Source organism: Nerophis lumbriciformis, linkage group LG08 (genome assembly GCF_033978685.3).
Source record: "Nerophis lumbriciformis linkage group LG08, RoL_Nlum_v2.1, whole genome shotgun sequence".
Classification (NCBI taxonomy): domain Eukaryota; kingdom Metazoa; phylum Chordata; class Actinopteri; order Syngnathiformes; family Syngnathidae; genus Nerophis; species Nerophis lumbriciformis.
The window spans coordinates 53,677,876-53,703,377 of NC_084555.2; the positions used below are offsets into that span (position 1 = coordinate 53,677,876).

At 41.5% G+C, this 25,502-nt stretch overlaps 1 protein-coding gene across 2 annotated transcripts in view; it reads right to left on the reverse strand.

The window, feature by feature from the left end:
- tmem62 (transmembrane protein 62) overlaps positions 1-20,530 on the reverse strand; it is a 98,992-nt gene extending 78,462 nt beyond the window's left edge. For both annotated transcript variants that reach the window (XR_009816067.1, XM_061969205.2), the window contains exons 1-2: positions 20,118-20,530; positions 19,766-19,970 (exon numbers count right to left, since the gene is read on the reverse strand). Coding sequence is in view for 1 of the 2 variants with exons in the window: in XM_061969205.2 (XP_061825189.1) it covers positions 19,766-19,970; positions 20,118-20,191 (279 nt within the window). In the remaining variant the exon portion in view is untranslated. The remainder of the gene's footprint in view (positions 1-19,765; positions 19,971-20,117) is intronic.
- Positions 20,531-25,502: the final 4,972 nt, after the last annotated feature.

Sequence of the window (25,502 nt, forward strand, 5' to 3'; positions counted from 1 at the left end):
GGGATTTTTAATGTCCAGCAGATGTCAGTATTTAGTGACACAGTATCGACACAGTATCAATACAGTTTTGCAATGTGTCGAAACGCTTCATGACGCCTCATCAACCCATCACTACGATATACTGTACAGGCCAAAAGTTTGGACACGACTTCTCATTCAATGCGTTTTATTTTCTTGACTATTTACATTGTAGATTGTCACTGAAGGCATCAAAACTATGAATGTGGAGTTATGTACTTAACAAAAAAAGGTGAAATAACTGAAAACATGTTTAATATTCTAGTTTCTTCAAAATAGCCACCCTTTGCTCTGATTACTGCTTTGCACACTCTTGGCATTCTCTCGATGAGCTTCAAGAGGTGAAATGGTTTTCACTTCACAGGTGTCATAGTTTTGATGCCTTCAGTGACAATCTACAATGTAAATAGTCATGAAAATAAAACGCATTGAAATTAGAAGGTGTGTCCAAAATGTTGGCCTGTACTGTATATTGATATCGTTTTATCGCCCAGCCCTACTGTATACCGTATTTTCCGCACTATAAGGCGCACCTAAAAACCACAAATTTTCTCAAAAGCTGACAGTGCGCCTTATAACCCGGTGCGCTTTATATATGGATAAATATTAAGATTCATTTTCATAAAGTTTCGGTCTCGTAACTACGGTAAACAGCCGCCATCTTTTTTCCCGGTAGAACAGGAAGCGCTTCTTCTTCTACGCAAGCAACCGCCAAGGTAAGCACCCGCCCCCATAGAACAGGAAGCGCTTCTTCTTCTACTGTAAGCAACCACCCGCCCGCGTAGAAGAAGAAAAAGCGCGCGGATATTACGTACGTTTCACTTCCTTTGTGTGTTTACATCTGTAAAGACCACAAAATGGCTCCTACTAAACGACAGGGATCCGGTTCATGAAAAGACGCAATCTCTCCATCCGCACACGGATTACTATTTCACAGCAACTGATATTCCTGTGAACCGCACTGTGGATACAACGGGAGCACGTACGGTGAATATTCGCACCACAGGGAATGAGAAGTCATCCTTCACTGTGGTTCTAGCTTGCCATGCTAATGGCCAGAAACTTCCACCCATGGTGATATTCAAAAGGAAGACCTTGCCAAAAGAGACCTTTCCAGCCGGTGTCATCATAAAAGCTAACTCGAAGGGATGGATGAAGAAAAGATGAGCGAGTGGTTAAGGTAAGTTTAAGTTTACGCGAAGAGGCCGGGTGGCTTTTTTCACGCAGCTCCGTCCATGTTGATATACGACTCCATGCGCGCCCACATCACGCTGGTTTTAATATATTATTAAAGTTTGACTGACCGATTTGACTGTTTTTTTAACATTCCTTTAGCGCAGTTAGATGCGGCTTACAACACGGGGCGGCTTATAGGTGGACAAAGTTTTGAAATATGCCGTTCATTGAAGGCGCGGCTTATAACCCAGGGCGCCTTATGGTGCGGAAAATACGGTAGTTCCAATTTTACAAAATGGAACCATCTTTTCCACACTGAGCAAGCGAGGAAAAACTCCCTCCTGGGACAACAGAAGCCACTCTCTGTGGGGCGAGCCTTTTATTGCAAACATTATGACCATACTTGGAATGAATGGAATCAATAATGATCATATTTCTTTACAACAACATGCTGTTCTCCAACAAAGAGCCAAATGGGTGAAAATCCTTTTTTTATCGCCACAGGAAGATATTCTGTAACTTTTCACGTGTTTGTATCTCTGTTGCAACCTGCTGAGGATACGCTGTGACACGTCGGTCCATCACTACGAGTCGTGCCTTTGTCAAAATGTGAATAGCGTGATGAAGAGGTTGTTCCTGTGCCAACTCACACTTACGGGTCCATTCATGGATCACACACACCATTTGGAATTTTGCCGGTTAGCTCCTTGTTAGAGAACAGCAAGTTGTGCAAAAAGAACTGAAACATTGAAAACTTGCATACTGACAAACGAAAGCATGATATTTTTCCTTTTTAAAACCAATATACGGTATATTGTAACTAGGGATGTCAATGCCGATAAATGCTTTGAAATGTAATATCGGAAATTATCGGTTTCATAATTATCGGTATCGGTTTCAGTGTTTCCCACAGGACAGGCATCTATTTGTGGTGGTGTGGTCGGGGGCAGCGGCGATGACCAAGAAGAACGCGGAGCTGGAATATAAGTACAACACTTTATGTACATATTTAGCTCATTGAAATTACCGACAGGAAGGCGAGAAACACTTTATTTCAACAGACTCTGGCGCCGTACCTGTCGTCAAAACTCCAAAGACCGACTGCACAGTTGCGCGAACAAAATAAGAGTCTCAGAAAGCTGGCGTGCACAAGCTAGAAAGCTACGGAGTTTGCCGACAATGTATTTCTTGTAAAGTGTATACAAAGGAGTACGGAAGCTGGACAAATAAGATGCCAAAAACCAACCACTTTCATGTGGTATTGGACAGAAAGGAGGACTTTTTTTCTCCTCCATTCGAAAATGCGGACGTTATCAGCACCACTGTCTGATTCCTATCAATGTAAGTCATCAGAATCAGGTAATACACCAACTTATATTCTTGTCTTCATGAAAGAAAGGAATCTATATGTGTTAAACATGCTTGTATTATCTTTAAACACCTTTAACTTGTTAACAATATTAACTATATGTGTTAAACATGCTTGTATTATCTTTAAACACCTTTAACTTGTTAACAATATTAACTATATGTGTTAAACATGCTTGTATTGTCATTAAACACCTTTAACCTGTTAACAATATTAACTATATGTATTAAACATACTTGTATTATCATTAAACACCTTTAATTTATTAACAATATGTGTTAAACATGCTTGTATTATCTTTAAACACCTTTAACTTGTTAACAATATTAACTATATGTATTAAACATACTTGTATTATCATTAAACACCTTTAATTTATTAACAATATGTGTTAAACATGCTTGTATTATCTTTAAACACCTTTAACTTGTTAACAATATTAATTATATGTATTAAACATACTTGTATTATCATTAAACACCTTTAATTTATTAACAATATGTGTTAAACATGCTTGTATTATCTTTAAACACCTTTAACTTGTTAACAATATTAATTATATGTATTAAACATACTTGTATTATCATTAAACACCTTTAATTTATTAACAATATTAACTATATGTGTTAAACATGCTTGCATTATCATTAAACACCTTTAACTTGTTAACAAAAACATATATTTCATAAATAAGTAAATATAAATGATATATATGAATGAGGTAGATCCCCACGACTTGATCAATTGAAAAGTAGCTCGCCTGCAGAAAAAGTGTGAGCCCCCCTGAGTTACACCCATCTGAACAGGTCAGCCACCTGTTTAAAGCCCGATCACAGTTGAAATCTTGAAATGAAGGGCCTTTAATGGCCAAAACATTAACCTGGACAACATTTTAACAGCTGGTTGGCTCAGAGTTTATTATTTTCATTGCATTCACATACCATGTGTGGGTCTCTGAGTCGCTGCCTGATGACTGGAGGCGGGGCATTATACTACCATTTTGGAAGTATAAGGGAGACCAGCTGACCTGCAGCAACCATAGAGGGATCACACTCCTCTCCATCCCCGGTAAACTCTTTACCCGCATATTACTCACCCGAGCTCTACCTGCAACCAGAAGCAGACGCCGCCAAGAACAGGCCGGCTTCATGCCCAATCGTTCCACCACGGATCACATCTCTGCCATCCGGCTCTTAATAGAAAAGGCCCGGGAGTTCAGAAAGGACCGGCACCTCTACATTGCCTTCATTGACCTTAAGGCTGCCTTCGACACTGTGGACCACGGGTCCCTCTGGAACATCCTGAAGTCCCTCGGAGTCCTAACTAAAATCACCACACTCTTTCAGCAGTTGTATCAGGGTGCAGAAAGCTGTGTGCGTGTGAACTGTAAAGACTCTGAGTGGTTCCCCATCAACAGCGGGGTCAGGCAAGGCTGTGTTGCCGCACCAGAACTATTTAACTGTGTCATCGACCACCTGATGTCCAGAGTCTGTGTGCGAGTCCCCGGGGTGTCACTTGGAAACTACACCCTAAAGGACCTCAAATACGCCGATGACACCACCCTGTTCAGTGAGACCGCTGACCAGCTCAGGGAGGCCCTCGGTGTGTTTGATGAGGAGACCAAACAGCTCGGCCTGAAAATCAGCTGGTCCAAAACCGAACTCATGCATATCGGCGATGGACCAGACCCACCACCCTTCTTATTTGAGGATACCCCTGTCCACTTTGTCCCTACCGTCAGATACCTCAGCTCGACAGTCACCAACACCGGCGACCTCAAACGAGAGGTGGACCGCCGTCGCGCCCTTGCAGCCTCCGTCATGCAGTCCCTGTGGAGACCGTTGTGGCGACACCGGCACATATCTCGGGACACCAAGTTGAGGGTCTACAATTCCTCTGTCATCTCTGTCCTTCTGTACGGCTCGGAAACAAGGCCGCTGAATAACATCCTGGCGGCCAGGCTAGATGGCTTTGATTCCAGAGCCCTCAGGAGGATAGAAGGCATCACGTGGAGCCAGCATGTCACCAACAAGACCCTAAGAGAGCTAACCCAACAGCTCCCAGCCTCTCGCCTCGCGGCAATGCGGCGAGTGCGCTGGTACGGCCATGTCATCCGCCTGCCGGGGGAACACCCCACGCGCAAAATCCTGGACTTCAACCCGCAGCGAGCTGGCTGGAGACGCCCTAGAGGCGCCCCCAGGACTCGCTGGCTGGATGTATTAGCCCAGGACCTTAAGGCCTGCAATGTGACTATGGCACAAGCTCAACACCTTGCCCACAATAGACCCAGATGGAGAGACCTGGTTGCTATGGTCGGCTCTACGCGCCCTGAAGTGCAAGAGGACTAAGTAAGTAAGTAAGTAAGCATTCACATGCTGCAGTGGACAGTGGACAATTTAGCTTCATTATTAATGCAGTATCTGAAGCACCGTCTCCACGTGTGTTTATTGACAACAGGGTTATAACCTGGACACGTTAGGTCGTCGGTATGGTAACACGTGACGTGACAACAGCGGGGGTGTTAATGAAGCAGCGTCAGGCTGCTCACCGTGAGTGAAACGCTCGGTGAAATCGCGGATTAACGTTAAATACATGACGAGCCGCGAGCGATGCAGCTATAACTTATCTACCTACAACCTATATTACCCTCGTATTTTGATCCGGTCGGTCCGTTCTTTTACTCCGCCGTCTTCTTCTTCTTCTTCTGGCCCACCAGGTGAAATAAGTGCTATTGGCGGAGTTACAATGCATAGTAGGCTACCGCCACCTACTGCACCGGAGTTGTAACTACAAGGTACATTCACAGACAAGAGTCCCATTGCTTTTATGAGCGGTCGAGCGGGTCAAAAGCCGAAAAATCCATTTGTGGCGGACGTAATTCTTTCGTGGCGGGCCGCCACAAATAAATGAATGTGTGGGAAACACTGGGTTTATAAAAGTAAAATGTATGATGTTTTAAAAGGCCGCTGTGTACACGGACGTAGGGAGAGGTACAGAGTGCCAATAAACCTTAAAGGCACTGCCGTCCGAGTCACATAATATCTACCGGCTGTTCTCATCACAAATTAATGCAAGGCATACTTGCTTAACAGCCATACAGGTCACACTGAGGGTGGCCGTATAAACAACTTTAACACTGTTACAAATATGCGCCACACTGTGAACCCACACCAGATTTGGTCACATTTTCAGGAGGCCCATAATAAATTTGTTGTGGTGAAGAAGGAGCTGAGCCGGAAGGAAAAGCTCTCAATTTACCGGTCGATCTACGTTCCCATCCTCACATATGGTCATGAGCTTTGGGTTATGACCGAAAGGACAAGATCACGGGTACAAGCGGCCGAAATGAGTTTCCTCCGCCGGGTGACAGGGCTCTCCCTTAGAGATAGGGTGAGAAGCTCTGTCATCTGGGGGGAGCTCAAAGTAAAGCCGCTGCTCCTCCACATGGAGAGGAGCCAGATGAGGTGGTTCGGGCATCTGGTCAGGATGCCACCCGAACGCCTCCCTAGGAAGGTGTTTAGGGCACGTCCGACCGGTAGGAGGCCACGGGGAAGACCCAGGACACGTTGAGAAGACTTTGTCTCCGGGCTGGCCTGGGAACGCCTCGGGATCCCCCGGGAGGAGCTGGGGGAGAGGAAAGTCTGGGCTTCCCTGCTTAGGCCATACCTGCCAACTTTTGAAATCAGAAAAACCTAGTAGCCAGGGTCCAGGGGCCGCAGGCCCCGGTAGGTCCAGGACAAAGTCCTGGTGGGGGGTTCAGGCTTCGCCCCCCGACGCAAAATGATTATTAGCATTCAGACAGGTTAAAATGTTGCTAAAACCATCACTTTTCTATCAGTCACAGTGACTTTTCAAAACAAAAATATTACAGCAAAAATCATATGGGTTGATTGACATGTTTATTCTGTAAGCTAACTTCAATAGTTTGAAATTATTTTGACAGTTAATGCCATTTATCCTGTCAACCTTTCACAAGACTTCAATTTGTTCATTGAAAGTATAAACAGTATAAACACTTTTTACAGTAAACAAATGGTAAAACAGTACTAAACAATTCCATTAAAAAAAAAATTGGTGTCATTAACTTTCTGTCCAAGCTTGTATAATCTACTGCCTTGTTCAATTGTAAAAAATATTCTGTGCCTAAAATTCACATTTCTATCACAATTATCATACTGTAAACATGGTAAGCTAACTTCATTAAAATTAATAGTCCTGTCAATAGCATGGAATTACAATTCAAATGTAGTTTTTTTGTAAGCCTTTCAAAAGAATTCAAAAATATGAAAAATGAATGAAAATTAATTGAAGCCATCAGACACTTGAAAAGTGGCACATCACATCTCTAATGTAATCATTTGAACTTTTCAACAGAAATAGCACTGCAAAAATATTAAGGACATACTTCTGTATTTTGGTAGTTATGCTGTCAACATTTAACAAGATTTCTTCAACTTGGACTTGGAAGCATAAATAGTATAAACACTTTTAACAGTATAACAGTACTAAACAATTCCAATAGATAACATTGGTGTCATTACCTTTTTGTGGCTAAAATCCGAAAAACGTTGAAAGTTTTCCACTAGCAACGGCATTACACTTGTGTTTTTTTGTCCCAACGTGGTCTTTTACATCGCTAATTCCTCCGTGTCCGATTGAAAAATCTTGTCTGCACAAGGTGCAATTCGCGTAGTTTTCACCCTTTTTGGAACGGATAATTATTCCCGGATAGGCTTTGGAATATTCTTCACGGAATGACTGCAGTTTTCTTTTCGGTTTAAGACTCGTTTGCGATGTTTCTCCGGCTGATTCCATGATCGTTCGCTCGTTTGGAAACAATGGCAACAGGTGCCTCGTGCTTGGCAGCGGTGCTATAAATAGCCTCGCGCATTTAAAAAAAAAAATTTTTTTTAATTAATGAAAAACCGTATTTTTTATCACTACTAATTACGGGAAAACCGGAGTAGTTGGCAGGTATGATAGGCTGCTGCCCCCGCGACCCGACCTCGGATAAGCGGAAGAAGATGGATGGATGGATGGATAAATTCATAAAAGAAGCAAAGGTCATGAATGTTTTTTGTGACCAACAAGTATGTGCTACAATCACTCTATCACAAAAACAGAAGAGTAGTAGAAATGATTGGAAACTCAAGACATTATGTTCTAGTGATGGGTCCGGCAACACCGATGCATCGGCGCATGCGTCGAGCTCATAGAGCAAAACCCTGTGTCGGTGCGCGTACCGCTTTTAGAAAGTCACGTGACCGATCATGAGCTGTTTTGGTCACGTGACCGATACGCCAACTGTGTCGCCTCCTCTGTGCCCTGTGAGCGGCTCTTTTCTACAGCCGGAGAAATAATAACTAAGAAGAGAAATCGTCTAAAATGTAATACGTCGGAAAAACTTTTCTTTTTTTTTATAAAAATGTGTAAAAAAATAAAATTAAAAAAATTCCCAGTCCACAATCATCCACAACACGTTCTCTTAGATTTCCATGTTATGATACATGTTCACATTATTTATTGACTGTATCTAAAAAAAGATACAAATATATTTTTATTTAAATGAAGATATGAAATAATCCTAAATGAAATACAATGACTTGGTTTATATTATTGTATATACTAGGGCAGGGGTCACCAACGCGGTGCCCGCGGTCACCAGGTAGCCCGTAAGGACCAGATCAGTCGCCCGCTGGCCTGTTCTAAAAATAGCTCAAAGAGCAGCACTTACCAGTGAGCTGCCTCTATTTTTTAAATTGTATTTATTTACTAGCAAGCTGGTCTCGCTTTGCTCGACATTTTTAATTCTAAAAGAGACAAAACTCAAATAGAATTTGAAAATCCAAGAAAATATTTTAAAGACTTGGTCTTCACTTGGAATAAGCGGTAGCAAATGGATGAATGGATGGGTCTTCACTTGTTTAAATAAATTCATTTATTTTTTTACTTTGCTTCTTATTACTTTTAGAAATACAATTTTAGAGAAAATATACAACCTTAAAAATGATTTTAAGATTTTTAAACAAATATACCTTTTTACCTTTTAAATTTCTTCCTCTTCTTTCCTGACAATTTAAATCAATGTTCAAGTAAATGTTTTTTTTTTTTTTATTGTAAAGAATAATAAATATTTTAGCTTCTGGTTTTTCGACGAAGAATATTTGTGAAATATTTCTTCAAACTTACTATGATTAAAATTCAAAAAATTATTCTGGCAAATCTAGAAAATCTGTAGAATCAAATTTAAATCTTATTTCAAAGTATTTTGAATTTCTTTTAAAATGTTTGTTCTGGAAAATCTAGAAAAAATACTGATTTGTCTTTGTTAGAAATATAGCTTGGTCCAATTTGTTAAATATTCTAACAAAGTGCAGATTGGATTTTAACCAATTTAAAACATGTCATCAAAATTCTAAAATGTATCTTAATCAGGAAAAATTACCAATGACGTTCCATAAATTCTTTTTTTAATTTTTTCAAAAAGATTCAAATGAGCTAGTTTTTCTCTTCTTTTTGTCGGTTGAATTTTGAATTTTAAAGAGTCGAAATTGAAGATAAACTATGTTTCAAAATGTTATTTTAATTTTTTTCGTGTTTTCTCCTCTTTTAAACCGTTCAATTAAGTGTTTTTTTTCATCATTTATTCTCTACAAAAAAACTTCCGTAAAAGGGAAAAAAAATGTACGACGGAATGACAGACAGAAATACCAATTTTTTTTATATATACAGGTAAAAGCCAGTAAATTAGAATATTTTGAAAAACTTGATTTATTTCAGTAATTGCATTCAAAAGGTGTAACTTGTACATTATATTTATTCATTGCACACAGACTGATGCATTCAAATGTTTATTTCATTTGATTTTGATGATTTGAAGTGGCAACAAATGAAAATCCAAAATTCCGTGTGTCACAAAATTAGAATATTACTTAAGGCTAATACAAAAAAGGGATTTTTAGAAATGTTGGCCAACTGAAAAGTATGAAAATGAAAAATATGAGCATGTACAATACTCAATACTTGGTTGGAGCTCCTTTTGCCTCAATTACTGCGTTAATGCGGCGTGGCATGGAGTCGATGAGTTTCTGGCACTGCTCAGGTGTTATGAGAGCCCAGGTTGCTCTGATAGTGGCCTTCAACTCTTCTGCGTTTTTGGGTCTGGCATTCTGCATCTTCCTTTTCACAATACCCCACAGATTTTCTATGGGGCTAAGGTCAGGGGAGTTGGCGGGCCAATTTAGAACAGAAATACCATGGTCCGTAAACCAGGCACGGGTAGATTTTGCGCTGTGTGCAGGCGCCAAGTCCTGTTGGAACTTGAAATCTCCATCTCCATAGAGCAGGTCAGCAGCAGGAAGCATGAAGTGCTCTAAAACTTGCTGGTAGACGGCTGCGTTGACCCTGGATCTCAGGAAACAAGAGTGGACCGACACCAGCTGGACTGCTGCTGAGTGGTCCAAAGTCATGTTTTCTGACGAAAGCAAATTTTGCATTTCCTTTGGAAATCGAGGTCCCAGAGTCTGGAGGAAGACAGGAGAGGCACAGGATCCACGTTGCCTGAAGTCTAGTGTAAAGTTTCCACCATCAGTGATGGTTTGGGGTGCCATGTCATCTGCTGGTGTCGGTCCACTCTGTTTCCTGAGATCCAGGGTCAACGCAGCCGTCTACCAGAAAGTTTTAGAGCACTTCATGCTTCCTGCTGCTGACCTGCTCTATGGAGATGGAGATTTCAAGTTCCAACAGGACTTGGCGCCTGCACACAGCGCAAAATCTACCCGTGCCTGGTTTACGGACCATGGTATTTCTGTTCTAAATTGGCCCGCCAACTCCCCTGACCTTAGCCCCATAGAAAATCTGTGGGGTATTGTGAAAAGGAAGATGCAGAATGCCAGACCCAAAAACGCAGAAGAGTTGAAGGCCACTATCAGAGCAACCTGGGCTCTCATAACACCTGAGCAGTGCCAGAAACTCATCGACTCCATGCCACGCCGCATTAACGCAGTAATTGAGGCAAAAGGAGCTCCAACCAAGTATTGAGTATTGTACATGCTCATATTTTTCATTTTCATACTTTTCAGTTGGCCAACATTTCTAAAAATCCCTTTTTTGTATTAGCCTTAAGTAATATTCTAATTTTGTGACACACGGAATTTGGGATTTTCATTTGTTGCCACTTCAAATCATCAAAATTAAATGAAATAAACATTTGAATGCATCAGTCTGTGTGCAATGAATAAATATAATGTACAAGTTACACCTTTTGAATGCAATTACTGAAATAAATCAAGTTTTTCAAAATATTCTAATTTACTGGCTTTTACCTGTATACATTTATTTATTTAGCTATTCTTGTTTAAATCACACTTACGTGTAACTTACAAATGACAATATATTTATTTATTTAAGTGTGTATCAAACTGGTAGCCCTTCGCATTAATCAGTACCCAAGAAGTAGTTTTTGGTTTCAAAAAGGTTGGTGACCCCTGTACTAGGGCATCAAATCAGTGTCAGTTGAGTCGGTCCATAGGTTGCCTGTAGGGATTTTTAATGTCCAGCAGATGTCAGTATTTAGTGACACAGTATCGACACTGTATCAATACTAAGGCTGAAACGACGCGTCGACGTAGTCGACGTCATCGGTTACGTAAATACGTCGACGTCGTTTTTATGCGTCGACGCGTCGCATATTTACGTCACACTGCCGTCATGGCGGAGCGCAAAGCAGATGATGCGAGCGGTGCGAGCGAGGGGGAAAAAGCACGTCAAAAGTCGTCAAAAGTGTGTGAGTATTTCAATAAACGGCCTTATAATGTTGTAGCGGTGAACAGCTGTCTCGTCAGCTGACGCGCGAGCTCGCAACCGTGGCTGCTTAGCAACCAGCCAAACCCCACTTAATAAAATTATATTTTATCTTAGAGCACATCCGCATCCCTATTCACCTAGGCAACCCCAGGAAATGTATATAATTCGGCATTATTTCGGCCAGTCGGCTTATATGATCAGAGCTGATCAGTTTACGTTCACGCGCAGGTATAACGCGAGGCGCTCCCGTCTCATCTGTTGGGGCACGAGCCCAGTAATTAGACCGCTGTGTCAAATCAAGGAGTACAAAAGACGCCAGCGCAGAGTGGAAAAAGGTTTAGTTCATTACAGATAACCAAGAGTTGTGCCAAAAGTATGTAAGATTTAATATTTCTCTTCGTGGGTGTGGCGCACTTGTTGCGCTGGTGAGATGGGGGGGGGGGAGTTGTGTGCATGTAGCGTGCTTAGTCTGGAGGCTAAATACACACAGTGTGTTATGTAACTGTTGTTTAGTGTTGATATTCTTTGCTTAGTTTGATAAATGTTGTAGCAGTTTGCTTCATCAGGAGGGTGAAGTCGCTCAATTTAAAGTGTTGGATTTAACTGTGTTGGATCATTGGCTGCTGGTGAGGGCATAGAAAAAGGGGCATTTTTCTACCAGTAGACAGCGTTTAAGATTGAGTGTTTCACTGCTAAATTAATAATATATTTATATTGATTATGGATTTTAAATATGTATCTAAATAGGTGGTTAATTGGTTAGGTATTTATGTATTTGCATATTGGGTTTTCTGCTGCATTTATCTATTGTGTTTCTGGGTTTAAATGTATTTTATATGTATCTTGGTGCATTTATGTTGAGACAATTTATTTAAAATCTGTTTTAACTTAAAGGGAAAAGATGTGTCCATTTTCTTGCACTTGTTTAATGGTTAAGAGTTTGATAGCCTAATTAATAATTGTAAATTATGGGATTGATAATTGATTGATTTTTTACAGCATGTTTATCTTGTGGTGTTTTGTCCTTAAAGGTTTTTCACCTACTAAAGAAGCTAAAGGCTACTAAAGGCTACTAAAGACAGCTAATGACAGCTAAAGAAACTAAAGTCTACTAACACTGCTAAAGACTGCTAAAAAGACTAAAGAAGAAAAAAGAAGCTGTTTCTTCGTTGGAAAAACTGTTGCAAACTAAAGGAAAAATAAAAGTAAAAAGTAACTACGGTCTGGTCTTTTGAGTGAAATCCAGAAGCCACATTCAGCATTGGTACATCCCTTCAAGTGTGGGATAAGCACAGCGAAAAAAGCAAAACACTTGACAGTTGTTGTATGCACACTGTGTCGAGCGGAAATGGCCTATCATAGCAGCACAACGGCTATGAAGGAACATTTGAAAAGAAAACACCCGACAGCGTTCTTGCCATCACCATCAACTAGTCAATCGTCCGCGTAAGTATACGTTGTCATCATTACCGTATTTTCCGCACTATAAGGCGCACCTAAAAACCACAATTTTTCTCAAAAGCTGACAGTGCGCCTTATAACCCGGTGCGCTTTATTACGATTCATTTTCATAAAGTTTCGGTCTCGCAACTTCGGTAAACAGCCGCCACCTTTTTTCCCGGTAGAACAGGAAGCGCTTCTTCTTCTACGCAAGCAACCGCCAAGGAAAGCACCCGCCCCCATAGAACAGGAAGCGCTTCACCCGCCCCCGGAAGAAGAAGAAAAAACGCGCGGATATCACCGTACGTTTCATTTCCTGTTTACATCTGTAAAGACCACAAAATGGCTCCTACTACGCGACAAGGATCCGGTTCATAAAAAGACGCAATCTCTCCATCCGCACACGGATTACTACCGTATTTCACAGCAACTGATATTCCTGTGAACCGCACTGTGGAACGGGAGCACGTACGGTGAATATTCGCACCACAGGGAATGAGAAGTCATCCTTCACTGTGGTTCTAGCTTGCCATGCTAACTTCCACCCATGGTGATATTCAAAAGGAAGACCTTGCCAAAAGAGACCTTTCCAGCCGGCGTCATCATAAAAGCTAACTCGAAGGGATGGATGGATGAAGAAAAGATGAGCGAGTGGTTAAGGGAAGTTTACGCGAAGAGGCCGGGTGGCTTTTTTCACACAGCTCCGAAGGCGAACACACCTTCACTAAGACGGGCAGATAGCGCCGGTCGACATACGCCAACATCTGCCAGTGGATCGTAAATGCCTGGGCAGATATTTCGGTCACAACTGTGGTCCGAGCTTTCCGGAAGGCAGGATTCACAGAACTGCTGCACAACAACAGCGACACTGAATCCGATGACTTCGACGAGGCGGAGCCGGCCATTTTTGGATCCCACGCTTGCGCAACTTTTCAATTCGGACACCGAAGACGAAGAATTCGAAGGATTTACGAATGAAGAATAACTTCAGAAGGTGAGCGCTATGTTTATTTTGTGTGTTGTGACATTAACGTTCGAGCAACATTATGTTGCTATTTATTGCTCTACACCATTTTGAATTTTACTATGTTTGTGATTGCACATTTGCGTACATTTTGGGACAGAGTTGTTAGAACGCTGGTTTTCAATATATTATTAAAGTTTGACTGAACTATCTGACTGTTTTTTTGACATTCACTTTAGCGCAGCGTAGGCGCGGCTTATAGTCCGGGGCGGCTTATTGGTGGACAAAATTATGAAATATGTAATTCATAGAAGGTGCGGCTAATAATCCGGTGCGCCTTATAGTGCGGAAAATACGGTACACAAAAACATGAATGTGTCATTTGTATCTGCGTTGTAAATTCATAAACTAAAACACTGTTTCGCTCTGAGAGGCGCGTTTGGCGTGCCTGTTCAGTGTTTACAAAAACGCGCTCCTCTTTAACGCTAACGTTAACTACCGTATTTTCCGCACTATAAGGCGCACCTAAAAACCACAAATTTTCTCAAAAGCTGACAGTGCGCCTTATAACCCGGTGCGCTTTGTATATGGATAAATATTAAGATTCATTTTCATAAAGTTTCGGTCTCGTAACTACGGTAAACAGCCGCCATCTTTTTTCCCGGTAGAACAGGAAGCGCTTCTTCTTCTACGCAAGCAACCGCCAAGGTAAGCACCCGCCTCCATAGAACAGGAAGCGCTTCTTCTTCTACTGTAAGCAACCACCCGCCCGCGTAGAAGAAGAAAAAGCGCGTGGATATTACCGTACGTTCATTTCCTTTGTGTGTTTACATCTGTAAAGACCACAAAATGGCTCCTACTAAACGACAGGGATCCGGTTCATGAAAAGACGCAATCTCTCCATCCGCACACGGATTACTATTTCACAGCAACTGATATTCCTGTGAACCGCACTGTGGATACAACGGGAGCACGAATGGTGAATATTCGCATCACAGGGAATGAGAAGTCATCCTTCACTGTGGTTCTAGCTTGCCATGCTAATGGCCAGAAACTTCCACCCATGGTGGTATTCAAAAGGAAGACCTTGCCAAAAGAGACCTTTCCAGCCGGCGTCATCATAAAAGCTAACTCGAAGGGATGGATGAAGAAAAGATGAGCGAGTGGTTAAGGTAAGTTTAAGTTTACGCGAAGAGGCCGGGTGGCTTTTTTCACGCAGCTTCGTCCATGTTGATATACGACTCCATGCGCGCCCACATCACGCTGGTTTTAATATATTATTAAAGTTTGACTGACCTATTTGACTGTTTTTTTGACATTCCTTTAGCGCAGTTAGATGCGGCTTACAACACGGGGGCGGCTTATAGGTGGACAAAGTTTTGAAATATGCCGTTCATTGAAGGCGCGGCTTATAACCCAGGGCGCATTATGGTGCGGAAAATACGGTAGTTGTGCAAATACCTTTTACAACATTAACAGTTACATATACTATGTACAAACCAACAATTAACTTTCACTTTAATCATACTATCATTGTTGCGTTATTAAGCAAAATAAGCAATACTTTTACTTTTGTTGAAATGTTTACACTGTTACAGAATATTTCCTTTTGCACTTTTTTGTATTGGATGTTTATCTTTATTTTTGCACATTTTAAAGCAAAATAAGCAATGCTTTTACTTTTGAAATGCTTATACTATTGCAGAATATTAAGATTTGCACTGGATGTTTACTTTTATATTTGCACATTAAAAAGCAAATAAGCTACTTTTAATTTTGTTTAAGGCTGAAACGACGCGTCGACGTAGTCGACGTCATCGGTTACGTAAATACGTCGACGCCGTTTTTGTGCGTCGGCGCGTCGCATATTTACGTCACACTACTTTACTGTCATGGCGGAGCGCAAAGCAGACGATGCGAGCGAGGGGAAAAAAGCACGCCAAAAGTCGTCAAAAGTGTGGGAGTATTTCAATAAACGGCCTAATAATGTTGTTGTATGCACACTGTGTCGAGCGGAAATAGCCTATCATAGCAGCACAACGGCTATGAACGAACATTTGAAAAGAAAACCCCCGACAGCGTTCTTGCCATCACCATCAACAAGTCAATCGTCCGCGTGCGTATACGTTGTCATTATTACACAAAAACATGAATGTGACATTTGTATCTGCGTTGTAAATTCATAAACTAAAGCACCGTTTCGCTCTGAGAGGCGCGTTTGGCGTGCCTGTTCAGTGTTTACAAAGACGCGCTCCTCTTTAACGCTGTGGAGAGGCGGCGGCGGCGAGCGAGCGGCGAGGCGGGGCGCGCCGGGAGCGACGCCGCAATCGTGCCCAGGTGCGCGATCCGCGCAGTTGGAAGAGAAAAGACTTTGTGTAAAATTAAAAGATTGTAAACCTGGCAAAGCCGTCTGGCGTTCAGTCTGTCGGTCCTGAAAGAACCCCACGGCACAAGACGTGTCACAAACGCTAACGTTAATTAGTTGTGCAAATACCTTTTACAACATTAACAGTTACATATACTATGTACAAACCAACAATTAACTTTCACTTTAATCATACTATCATTGTTGTGTTATTAAGCAAAATAAGCAATACTTTTACTTTTGTTGAAATGTTTACACTGTACACTTTTTTGTATTGGATGTTTAGCTTTATTTTTGCACATTTTAGCAAATAAGCAATACTTTTACTTTTGTTGAAATGTTTACACTGTTACAGAATATTTCCTTTTGCACTTTTTTTGTATTGGATGTTTATCTTTATTTTTGCACATTTTAAAGCAAAATAAGCAATACTTTTACTTTTGAAATGCTTATACTATTGCAGAATATTAAGATTTGCACTGGATGTTTACTTTTATATTTGCACATTAAAAAGCAAATAAGCTACTTTTAATTTTGTTTAAGGCTGAAACGACGCGTCGACGTAGTCGACGTCATCGGTTACGTAAATACGTCGACGCCGTTTTTGTGCGTCGGCGCGTCGCATATTTACGTCACACTACTTTACTGTCATGGCGGAGCGCAAAGCAGACGATGCGAGCGAGGGGAAAAAAGCACGCCAAAAGTCGTCAAAAGTGTGGGAGTATTTCAATAAACGGCCTAATAATGTTGTTGTATGCACACTGTGTCGAGCGGAAATGGCCTATCATAGCAGCACAACGGCTATGAACGAACATTTGAAAAGAAAACCCCCGACAGCGTTCTTGCCATCACCATCAACAAGTCAATCGTCCGCGTGCGTATACGTTGTCATTATTACACAAAAACATGAATGTGTCATTTGTATCTGCGTTGTAAATTCATAAACTAAAGCACCGTTTCGCTCTGAGAGGCGCGTTTGGCGTGCCTGTTCAGTGTTTACAAAGACGCGCTCCTCTTTAACGCTGTGGAGAGGCGGCGGCGGCGAGCAAGCGGTGAGGCGGGGCGCGCCGGGAGCGACGCCGCAATCGTGCCCAGGTGCGCGATCCGCGCAGTTGGAAGAGAAAAGACTTTGTGTAAAATTAAAAGATTGTAAACCTGGCAAAGCCGTCTGGCGTTCAGTCTGTCGGTCCTGAAAGAACCCCACGGCACAAGACGTGTCACAAACGCTAACGTTAATTAGTTGTGCAAATACCTTTTACAACATTAACAGTTACATATACTATGTACAAACCAACAATTAACTTTCACTTTAATCATACTATCATTGTTGTGTTATTAAGCAAAATAAGCAATACTTTTACTTTTGTTGAAATGTTTACACTGTACACTTTTTTGTATTGGATGTTTAGCTTTATTTTTGCACATTTTAGCAAATAAGCAATGCTTTTACTTTTGTTGAAATGTTTACACTTGTTACAGAATATTTCCGTTTTGCACTTTTTTGTATTGGATGTTTATCTTTATTTTTGCACATTTTAAAGCAAAATAAGCAATACTTTTACTTTTGAAATGCGTATACTATTGCAGAATATTAAGATTTGCACTGGATGTTTACTTTTATATCTGCACATTAAAAAGCAAATAAGCTACTTTTAATTTTGTTTAAGGCTGAAACGACGCGTCGACATAGTCGACGTCATCGGTTACGTAAATACGTCGACTCCGTTTTTGTGCGTCGGCGCGTCGCATATTTACGTCACACTACTTTACTGTCATGGCGGAGCGCAAAGCAGACGATGCGAGCGAGGGGAAAAAAGCACGCAAAAGTCGTCAAAAGTGTGGGAGTATTTCAATAAACGGCCTAATAATGTTGTTGTATGCACACTGTGTCGAGCGGAAATGGCCTATCATAGCAGCACAACGGCTATGAACGAACATTTGAAAAGAAAACCCCCGACAGCGTTCTTGCCATCACCATCAACAAGTCAATCGTCCGCGTGCGTATACGTTGTCATTATTACACAAAAACATGAATGTGTCATTTGTATCTGCGTTGTAAATTCATAAACTAAAGCACCGTTTCGCTGAGAGGCGCGTTTGGCGTGCCTGTTCAGTGTTTACAAAGACGCGCTCCTCTTTAACGCTGTGGAGAGGCGGCGGCGGCGAGCGAGCGGCGAGGCGGGGCGCGCCGGGAGCGACGCCGCAATCGTGCCCAGGTGCGCGATCCACGCAGTTGGAAGAGAAAAGACTTTGTGTAAAATTAAAAGATTGTAAACCTGGCAAAGCCGTCTGGCGTTCAGTCTGTCGGTCCTGAAAGAACCCCACGGCACAAGACGTGTCACAAACGCTAACGTTAATTAGTTGTGCAAATACCTTTTACAACATTAACAGTTACATATACTATGTACAAACCAACAATTAACTTTCACTTTAATCATACTATCATTGTTGTGTTATTAAGCAAAATAAGCAATACTTTTACTTTTGTTGAAATGTTTACACTGTACACTTTTTTGTATTGGATGTTTAGCTTTATTTTTGCACATTTGAGCAAATAAGCAATACTTTTACTTTTGTTGAAATGTTTACACTTGTTACAGAATATTTCCGTTTTGCACTTTTTTGTATTGGATGTTTATCTTTATTTTTGCCCATTTTAAAGCAAAATAAGCAATACTTTTACTTTTGAAATGCGTATACTATTGCAGAATATTAAGATTTGCACTGGATGTTTACTTTTATATTTTGCACATTAAAAAGCAAATAAGCTACTTTTAATTTTGTTAAATGTTAAAAGTTTTAAATGTTTACATTGTTACAGAATATTTTGTCATGTCGTTGTCAATGTTGACTGAGTGGCCATACCTTTTTTTTTTTTGTAAATAAAAGGCATGCCTTTTGAAAAAAACTGGCCAACATTTATTTTTTCATCTTCATTTTAAATTAAAAAAAATAATCGGTAAAAGGAAAAATAATCTATCCATCCATCCATCCATTTTCTACCGCTTATTCCCTTTGGGGTCCCGGGGGGCGCTGGAGCCTATCTCAGCTACAATCAGGCGGAAGGCGGGGCACACCCTGGACAAGTCGCCACCTCATCGCAGGGCCAACACAGATAGACAGACAACATTCACACTCACATCCACACACTAGGGCCAATTTTTAGTGTTGCCAATCAACGTATCCCCAGGTGCATGTCTTTGGAGGTGGGAGGAAGCCGGAGTACCCGGAGGGAACCCACGCAGTCACGGGGAGAACATGCAAACTCCACACAGAAAGATCCCGAGCCCGGGATTGAACCCAAGACTACTCAGGACCTTCGTATTGTGAGCACTAACCCCTCTGCCACCGTGAAGCCCAAAATAATCTATAGATTAATCGAAAAATAATAATAATCTATAGATTAACCGATTAATCGAAAAAATAATCTATAGATTAATCGATAGAAAAATAATCGTTAGCTGCAGCCTTAATCAATACAGTTTTGCAATGTGTCGAAACGCTTCATGACGCCTCATCAACCCATCACTATTATGTTCTTTTCAAGTGTATGTCCACTTTTGACCAGGACTGTACGTGACTCACCCACAGGGCTGAAATGTCACACCGGGACAAGAAAGGAGCTCACCTGCACAAACCAGAAGATATTGTCCGGCTTCCCCCCTGGAAATGGTGGCGAGCTGCCCTTGGTGTCATCTCCATCCCGGCCGGCTGGCTGCCGAACGCTGCGTTTGGGATGCCAAGCCGTGTCGTAGCTGTCCAGCACCCAGGAGGCGATGCACGCCATGGCCAGCCCGATGACAACCAGGGCACCGAACAGCTTCAGCATCCTCCTGTAGCGGCGAAGAGAGGCGGACTAGCTGCACACAATGAGGGCCAACTACTCGCTAAGAAGGGACGCGTCAACACAACTCAAACTAACCGCTGACACATGACAGCGGACGCTAAAACTACGTGACTATAAGAGCGGGGCTCCGAACCGTGTGTGTGGCAGCCATCCTCCCCGCAAGAGACGCATCGAGGCACCGCGTTCACTTCGCCAGCTCCGACTCATTGGCGGAAGTAGCTTCCTTAGCGGCTAGCTTAGCTTAGCTTAGCTCCCCCGTCGGACTGGCCGGAAGGAGGCGCGTCATCGTCACGTGACCAGAAATGGGCGTCACATGAGCAGAGAGAGGCGGACACAGTACGATGTCTCACTCGTGTGCTTTCTTCCCCGCCCTATAAAGCGAGTACAAGTGCACCGATTAGCAGAGGTGTGGACTCGAGTCACATGACTTGGACTCGAGTCAGACTCGAGTCATGAATTTGATGACTTTAGACTCGACTTGACAAAATGTAAAAAGACTTGCAACTCGACTTAGACGTTAACATCAATGACTTGTGACTTCACTTGGACTTGAGCCTTTTGAATTGACATGACTTGACATCAGGGCCGGCCCGTGGCATAGGCCGTATAGGCAAATGCTAAGCGCCAGTGCCACAAATGTTGGAGGAAAAAAAAAAAGTTGGTACCGTATTTTCCGCACTATTAGCCGCACCTAAAAACCACAAATTTTCTCAAAAGCTGACAGTGCGCCTTTTAACCCGGTGCGCTTTATATATGGATAAATATTAAGATTCATTTTCATAAAGTTTCGATCTCGCAACTTCGGTAAACAGCCGCCATCTTTTTTCCCGGTAGAACAGGAAGCGCTTCTTCTTCTACGCAAGCAACCGCCAAGGTAAGCACCCGCCCCCATAGAATAGGAAGCGCTTCTTCTTCTACTGTAAGCAACCACCCGCCCGCGTATAAGAAGAAAAAGCGCGCGGATATCACCGTACGTTTCATTTCCTTTGTGTGTTTACATCTGTAAAGACCACAAAATGGCTCCTACTAAGCGTCAGGGATCCGGTTCATGAAAAGACGCAATCTCTCCATCCGCACACGGATTACTATTTCACAGCAACTGATATTCCTGTGAACCGCACCGTGGATACAACGGGAGCACGTACGGTGAATATTCGCACCACAGGGAATGAGAAGTCATCCTTCACTGTGGTTCTAGCTTGCCATGCTAATGGTCAGAAACTTCCACCCATGGTGATATTCAAAAGGAAGACCTTGCCAAAAGAGACCTTTCCAGCCGGCGTCATCATAAAAGCTAACTCGAAGGGATGGATGAAGAAAAGATGAGCGAGTGGTTAAGGTAAGTTTAAGTTTACGCGAAGAGGCCGGGTGGCTTTTTTCACGCAGCTCTGTCCATGTTGATATACGTATGTTTGTGATTGCACATTTGCGTACATTTTGGGAGTGAACAGAGTTGTTAGAACGCTGGTTTTTAATATATTATTAAAGTTTGACTGACCTATCTGACTGTTTTTTTGACATTCCTTTAGCGCAGTTAGATGCGGCTAATAGGTGGACAAAGTTTTGAAATATGCCGTTCATTGAAGGCGCGGCTTTTAACCCAGGGCGCCTTATGGTGCGGAAAATACGGTACTATTATTTCTAAATACAAAAAATAATCCCACGTTAATTAAAATGCAAAGTAAAGCCTATTTAATAGAAATATTATTTGTTACAACATTACGCCCCCCACCCTCCCCCCCCACGGTGCGCCCCCTCCCTTCCCGTATCATGACTCTTTTTGGACGTCACCACATCAAAAAATCAACACAAGATGTCAAAACGGCCAAAACTGTCAGGTGCCCAGGAAAGAAAAAAGAGAAAAGAAGAGGAGGAGAAACGAGAAAAAGACAAGAGGTAGCAGGTAGGTAACGTTAGCCTACATGAAATTATTTGTCTGTTACAGAATGTGATAGTAACCTGGCTTTTTAGCATTAAGCTAATGTTACATGATTCGGCAATTGCTAATCAATAAAAAGCGAGTTCTGTTTTAACGTCGGGTTAATTGTGGAGGGGGCTAAATTGTTATGGAAAATAATAATGTAACGTTAGGTAATTACAGTACTCCCACCTTACATTCCTCAGGGACATTTGTATTAGATCTTTTAAGCAGGTGTTTTTTGTTTACATTGTTATTGCCTTCTGGTTAGCTAATGTTTGCCCTGCAGGTAATAGTCACTTTTCCACCCCTTTATATATTAGGTATAGTTGTAAGCCTAGTTGTTAAAGTTCACATCATTAATGTTAATTAAGCAATATGTATGTAAAAAATATTGTATTTCATATATTCATTTATTTATTCATATTTTTTTTTATCTTGTTAACTATTCTGATTGTTAATTTGCTTTCTTTAAGTAAAAAAAAGGTCAAAGACAAAGCTATTTGGTTTCTTGTGAGTATATACACTTCACTGCCGATGTGGGGGGGGGCGCCACCTAAAATCTTGCCTAGGGCGCCAGATTGGTTAGGGCCGGGCCTGCTTGACATGACTTGCTACTTTCCCCAAAACCCAAAGATGAAAAAGTTATTCGGGAGCGCTCCGTATTTTTCATTGTGTACTTGTCTATCAGCGTTGCGTGTGTCAGCTGGTGTGGTCTCAGTACAACAGCCAATCAAATTACATCTACTTTGTTTTCATCACACAGCATTCATCCAATCAAATTGCAGGACAACCAACGAAGAAGACATGTCCAAACCACACGCCAGTGAACAAAAAAATGATACCTAAAATAATTTCGTTTGGGTATAAAAACTACGAGGTGGTCAACACAAAACGGTTTGCAGTATGCAACACATGCGGTTCGAAAATGACTGATGGAGAGGCAACAACTTCCAACTTCGTCCGGCATTTGAAGTTGCACAAAGAACGGTAAGTTTTGAATGTAAGATAACGTTTATTGGCTAAGTAACGTGACTTTTATTTGCTGTGTAGTTAAATCAGTGAGGCTGTAAACTCACTGCTAACGTTATAACGTTATTGCAAACACGGGAATCTGTTGCAGTTCACTACCTTATTCATACTTTTTGTTCAGTGATTTTTTTTAAGCAGGGTTACGTTAGTCAATATATCACACGTAACGTTAGACGGCGGTCAGCAGCACCGCGTATTTTAGCCACCTAAAAAAAGACAAAAATAGTCAAATAAAGGTCAGTTAAAATGTATACTATATTATGAATATGTGTACCGTTTTAGCTAGCTTTCTGACATACTGTTGGTTGTTTACTTCAGTGGTCCCCAACCACCGGGCCGCGGCCCGCTACTGGTCCGTGGATCGATTGGTATCGGGCCGCACAAGAAATATATATATATATTTTTTCTTTTTTTAATTAAATCAACATAAAAAACACAAGATACACTTACAAGTAGTGCACCAACCCAAAACAACTCTCTCCCCCCCTTTGTTCTGGGCATTGAACATGAAGACTCTTCCTTCACTGTTACGAGTGGACATGAGAAGAATCAGAATCAGAATCAGAATCAGCTTTATTGTCATTACGCAAGGAAACGAGATTGAGAGTCTTGGCAGTGCCTGCCTCCAGTGCTCCAGTGGAGCGAGTTTTCAGCCATGGTGGCATCATACTACGCCCCCATCGTGCACAAATGACTGACTGACAGACTCTTGGCTATTTTGGTCTTTTGCAAATGCAATGCAGCATAGGGCCCTGACATATAAAAAGTACAACTTTTTTGTTATGTTCACGCAGGGCCGGCCCGTGGCATAGGCCGTATAGGCAAATGCTAAGGGCGCCGTCCATCAGGGGGCGCCACGCCAGTTCCACAAATGTTGGAGAAAAAATAAAAAATAAAAAAAATAAGTTGGTACTATTATTTCTAAATACAAAAAAGAATCCCACGTTAATTAAAATGCAAAGTAAAGCCTATTTAATAGAAATATTATTTGTTACAACATTACGCCCCCCCCCTCTCCCCCGCACGGTGCGCCCCCTCCCTTCCCGTATCATGACTCTTTTTGGACGTCACCACATCAAAAAATCAACACAAGATGTCAAAACGGTCAAAACTGTCAGGTGCCCAGGGAAGAAAAAAGAGAAAAGAAGAGGAGTAGAAACGAGAAAAGACAGAGTTAGCAGGTAGGTAACGTTAGCCTACATGAAATGATTTGTCTGTTACAGAATGTGATAGTAACCTGGCTTTTTAGCATTAAGCTAATGTTACATGATTCGGCAATTGCTAATCTAGTTCTGTTTTAACGTCGGGTTAATATTGTGGAGGGGGCTAAATTGTTATGGAAAATAATAATGTAACGTTAGGTAATTACAGTACTCACCTTACATTCCTCAGGGACATTTGTATTAGATCTTTTAAGCAGGTGTTTTTTGTTTACATTGTTATTGCCTTCTGGTTAGCTAATGTTTGCCCTGCAGGTAATAGTCACTTTTCCACCCCTTTATATATTAGGTATAGTTGTAAGCCTAGTTGTTAAAGTGCACATCATTAATGTTAATTAAGCAATATGTATGTAAAAAATATTGTATTTCATATATTCATTTTTTATTTTTTGCATTCATTTATTTATTCATATTTTTTTTTATCTTGTTAACTATTCTGATTGTTTATTTGCTTTCTTTAAGTAAAAAAAAAGGTCAAAGACAAAGCTATTCGGTTTCTTGTGAGTATATACACTTCACTGCCGATGTGGGGGGGGCGCCACCTAAAATCTTGCCTAGGGCGCCAGATTGGTTAGGGCCGGGCCTGCTTGACATGACTTGCTACTTTCCCCAAAACCCAAAGATGAAAAAGTTATTCGGGAGCGCTCCGTATTTTTCATTGTGTACTTGTCTATCAGCGTTGCGTGTGTCAGCTGGTGTGCTCTCAGTACAACAGCCAATCAAATTAGATCTACTTTGTTTTCATCACACAGCATTCACCCAATCAAATTGCAGGACAACCAACGAAGAAGACATGTCCAAACCACACGCCAGTGAACAAAAAAATTATACCTAAAATAATTTCGTTTGGGTATAAAAATTACGAGGTGGTCAACACAAAACGGTTTGCAGTATGCAACACATGCGGTTCGAAAATGACTGATGGAGAGGCAACAACTTCCAACTTCGTCCGGCATTTGAAGTTGCACAAAGAACGGTAAGTTTTGAATGTAAGATAACGTTTATTGGCTAAGTAACGTGACTTTTATTTGCTGTGTAGTTAAATCAGTGAGGCTGTAAACTCACTGCTAACGTTATAACGTTATTGCAAACACGGGAATCTGTTGCAGTTCACTACCTTATTCATACTTTTTGTTCAGTGATTTTTTTTTAAGCAGGGTTACGTTAGTCAATATATCACACGTAACGTTAGACGGCGGTCAGCAGCACCGCGTATTTTAGCCACCTAAAAAAAGACAAAAATAGTCAAATAAAGGTCAGTTAAAATGTATACTATATTATGAATAAGTGTACCGTTTTAGCTAGCTTTCTGACATACTGTTGGTTGTTTACCTCAGTGGTCCCCAAC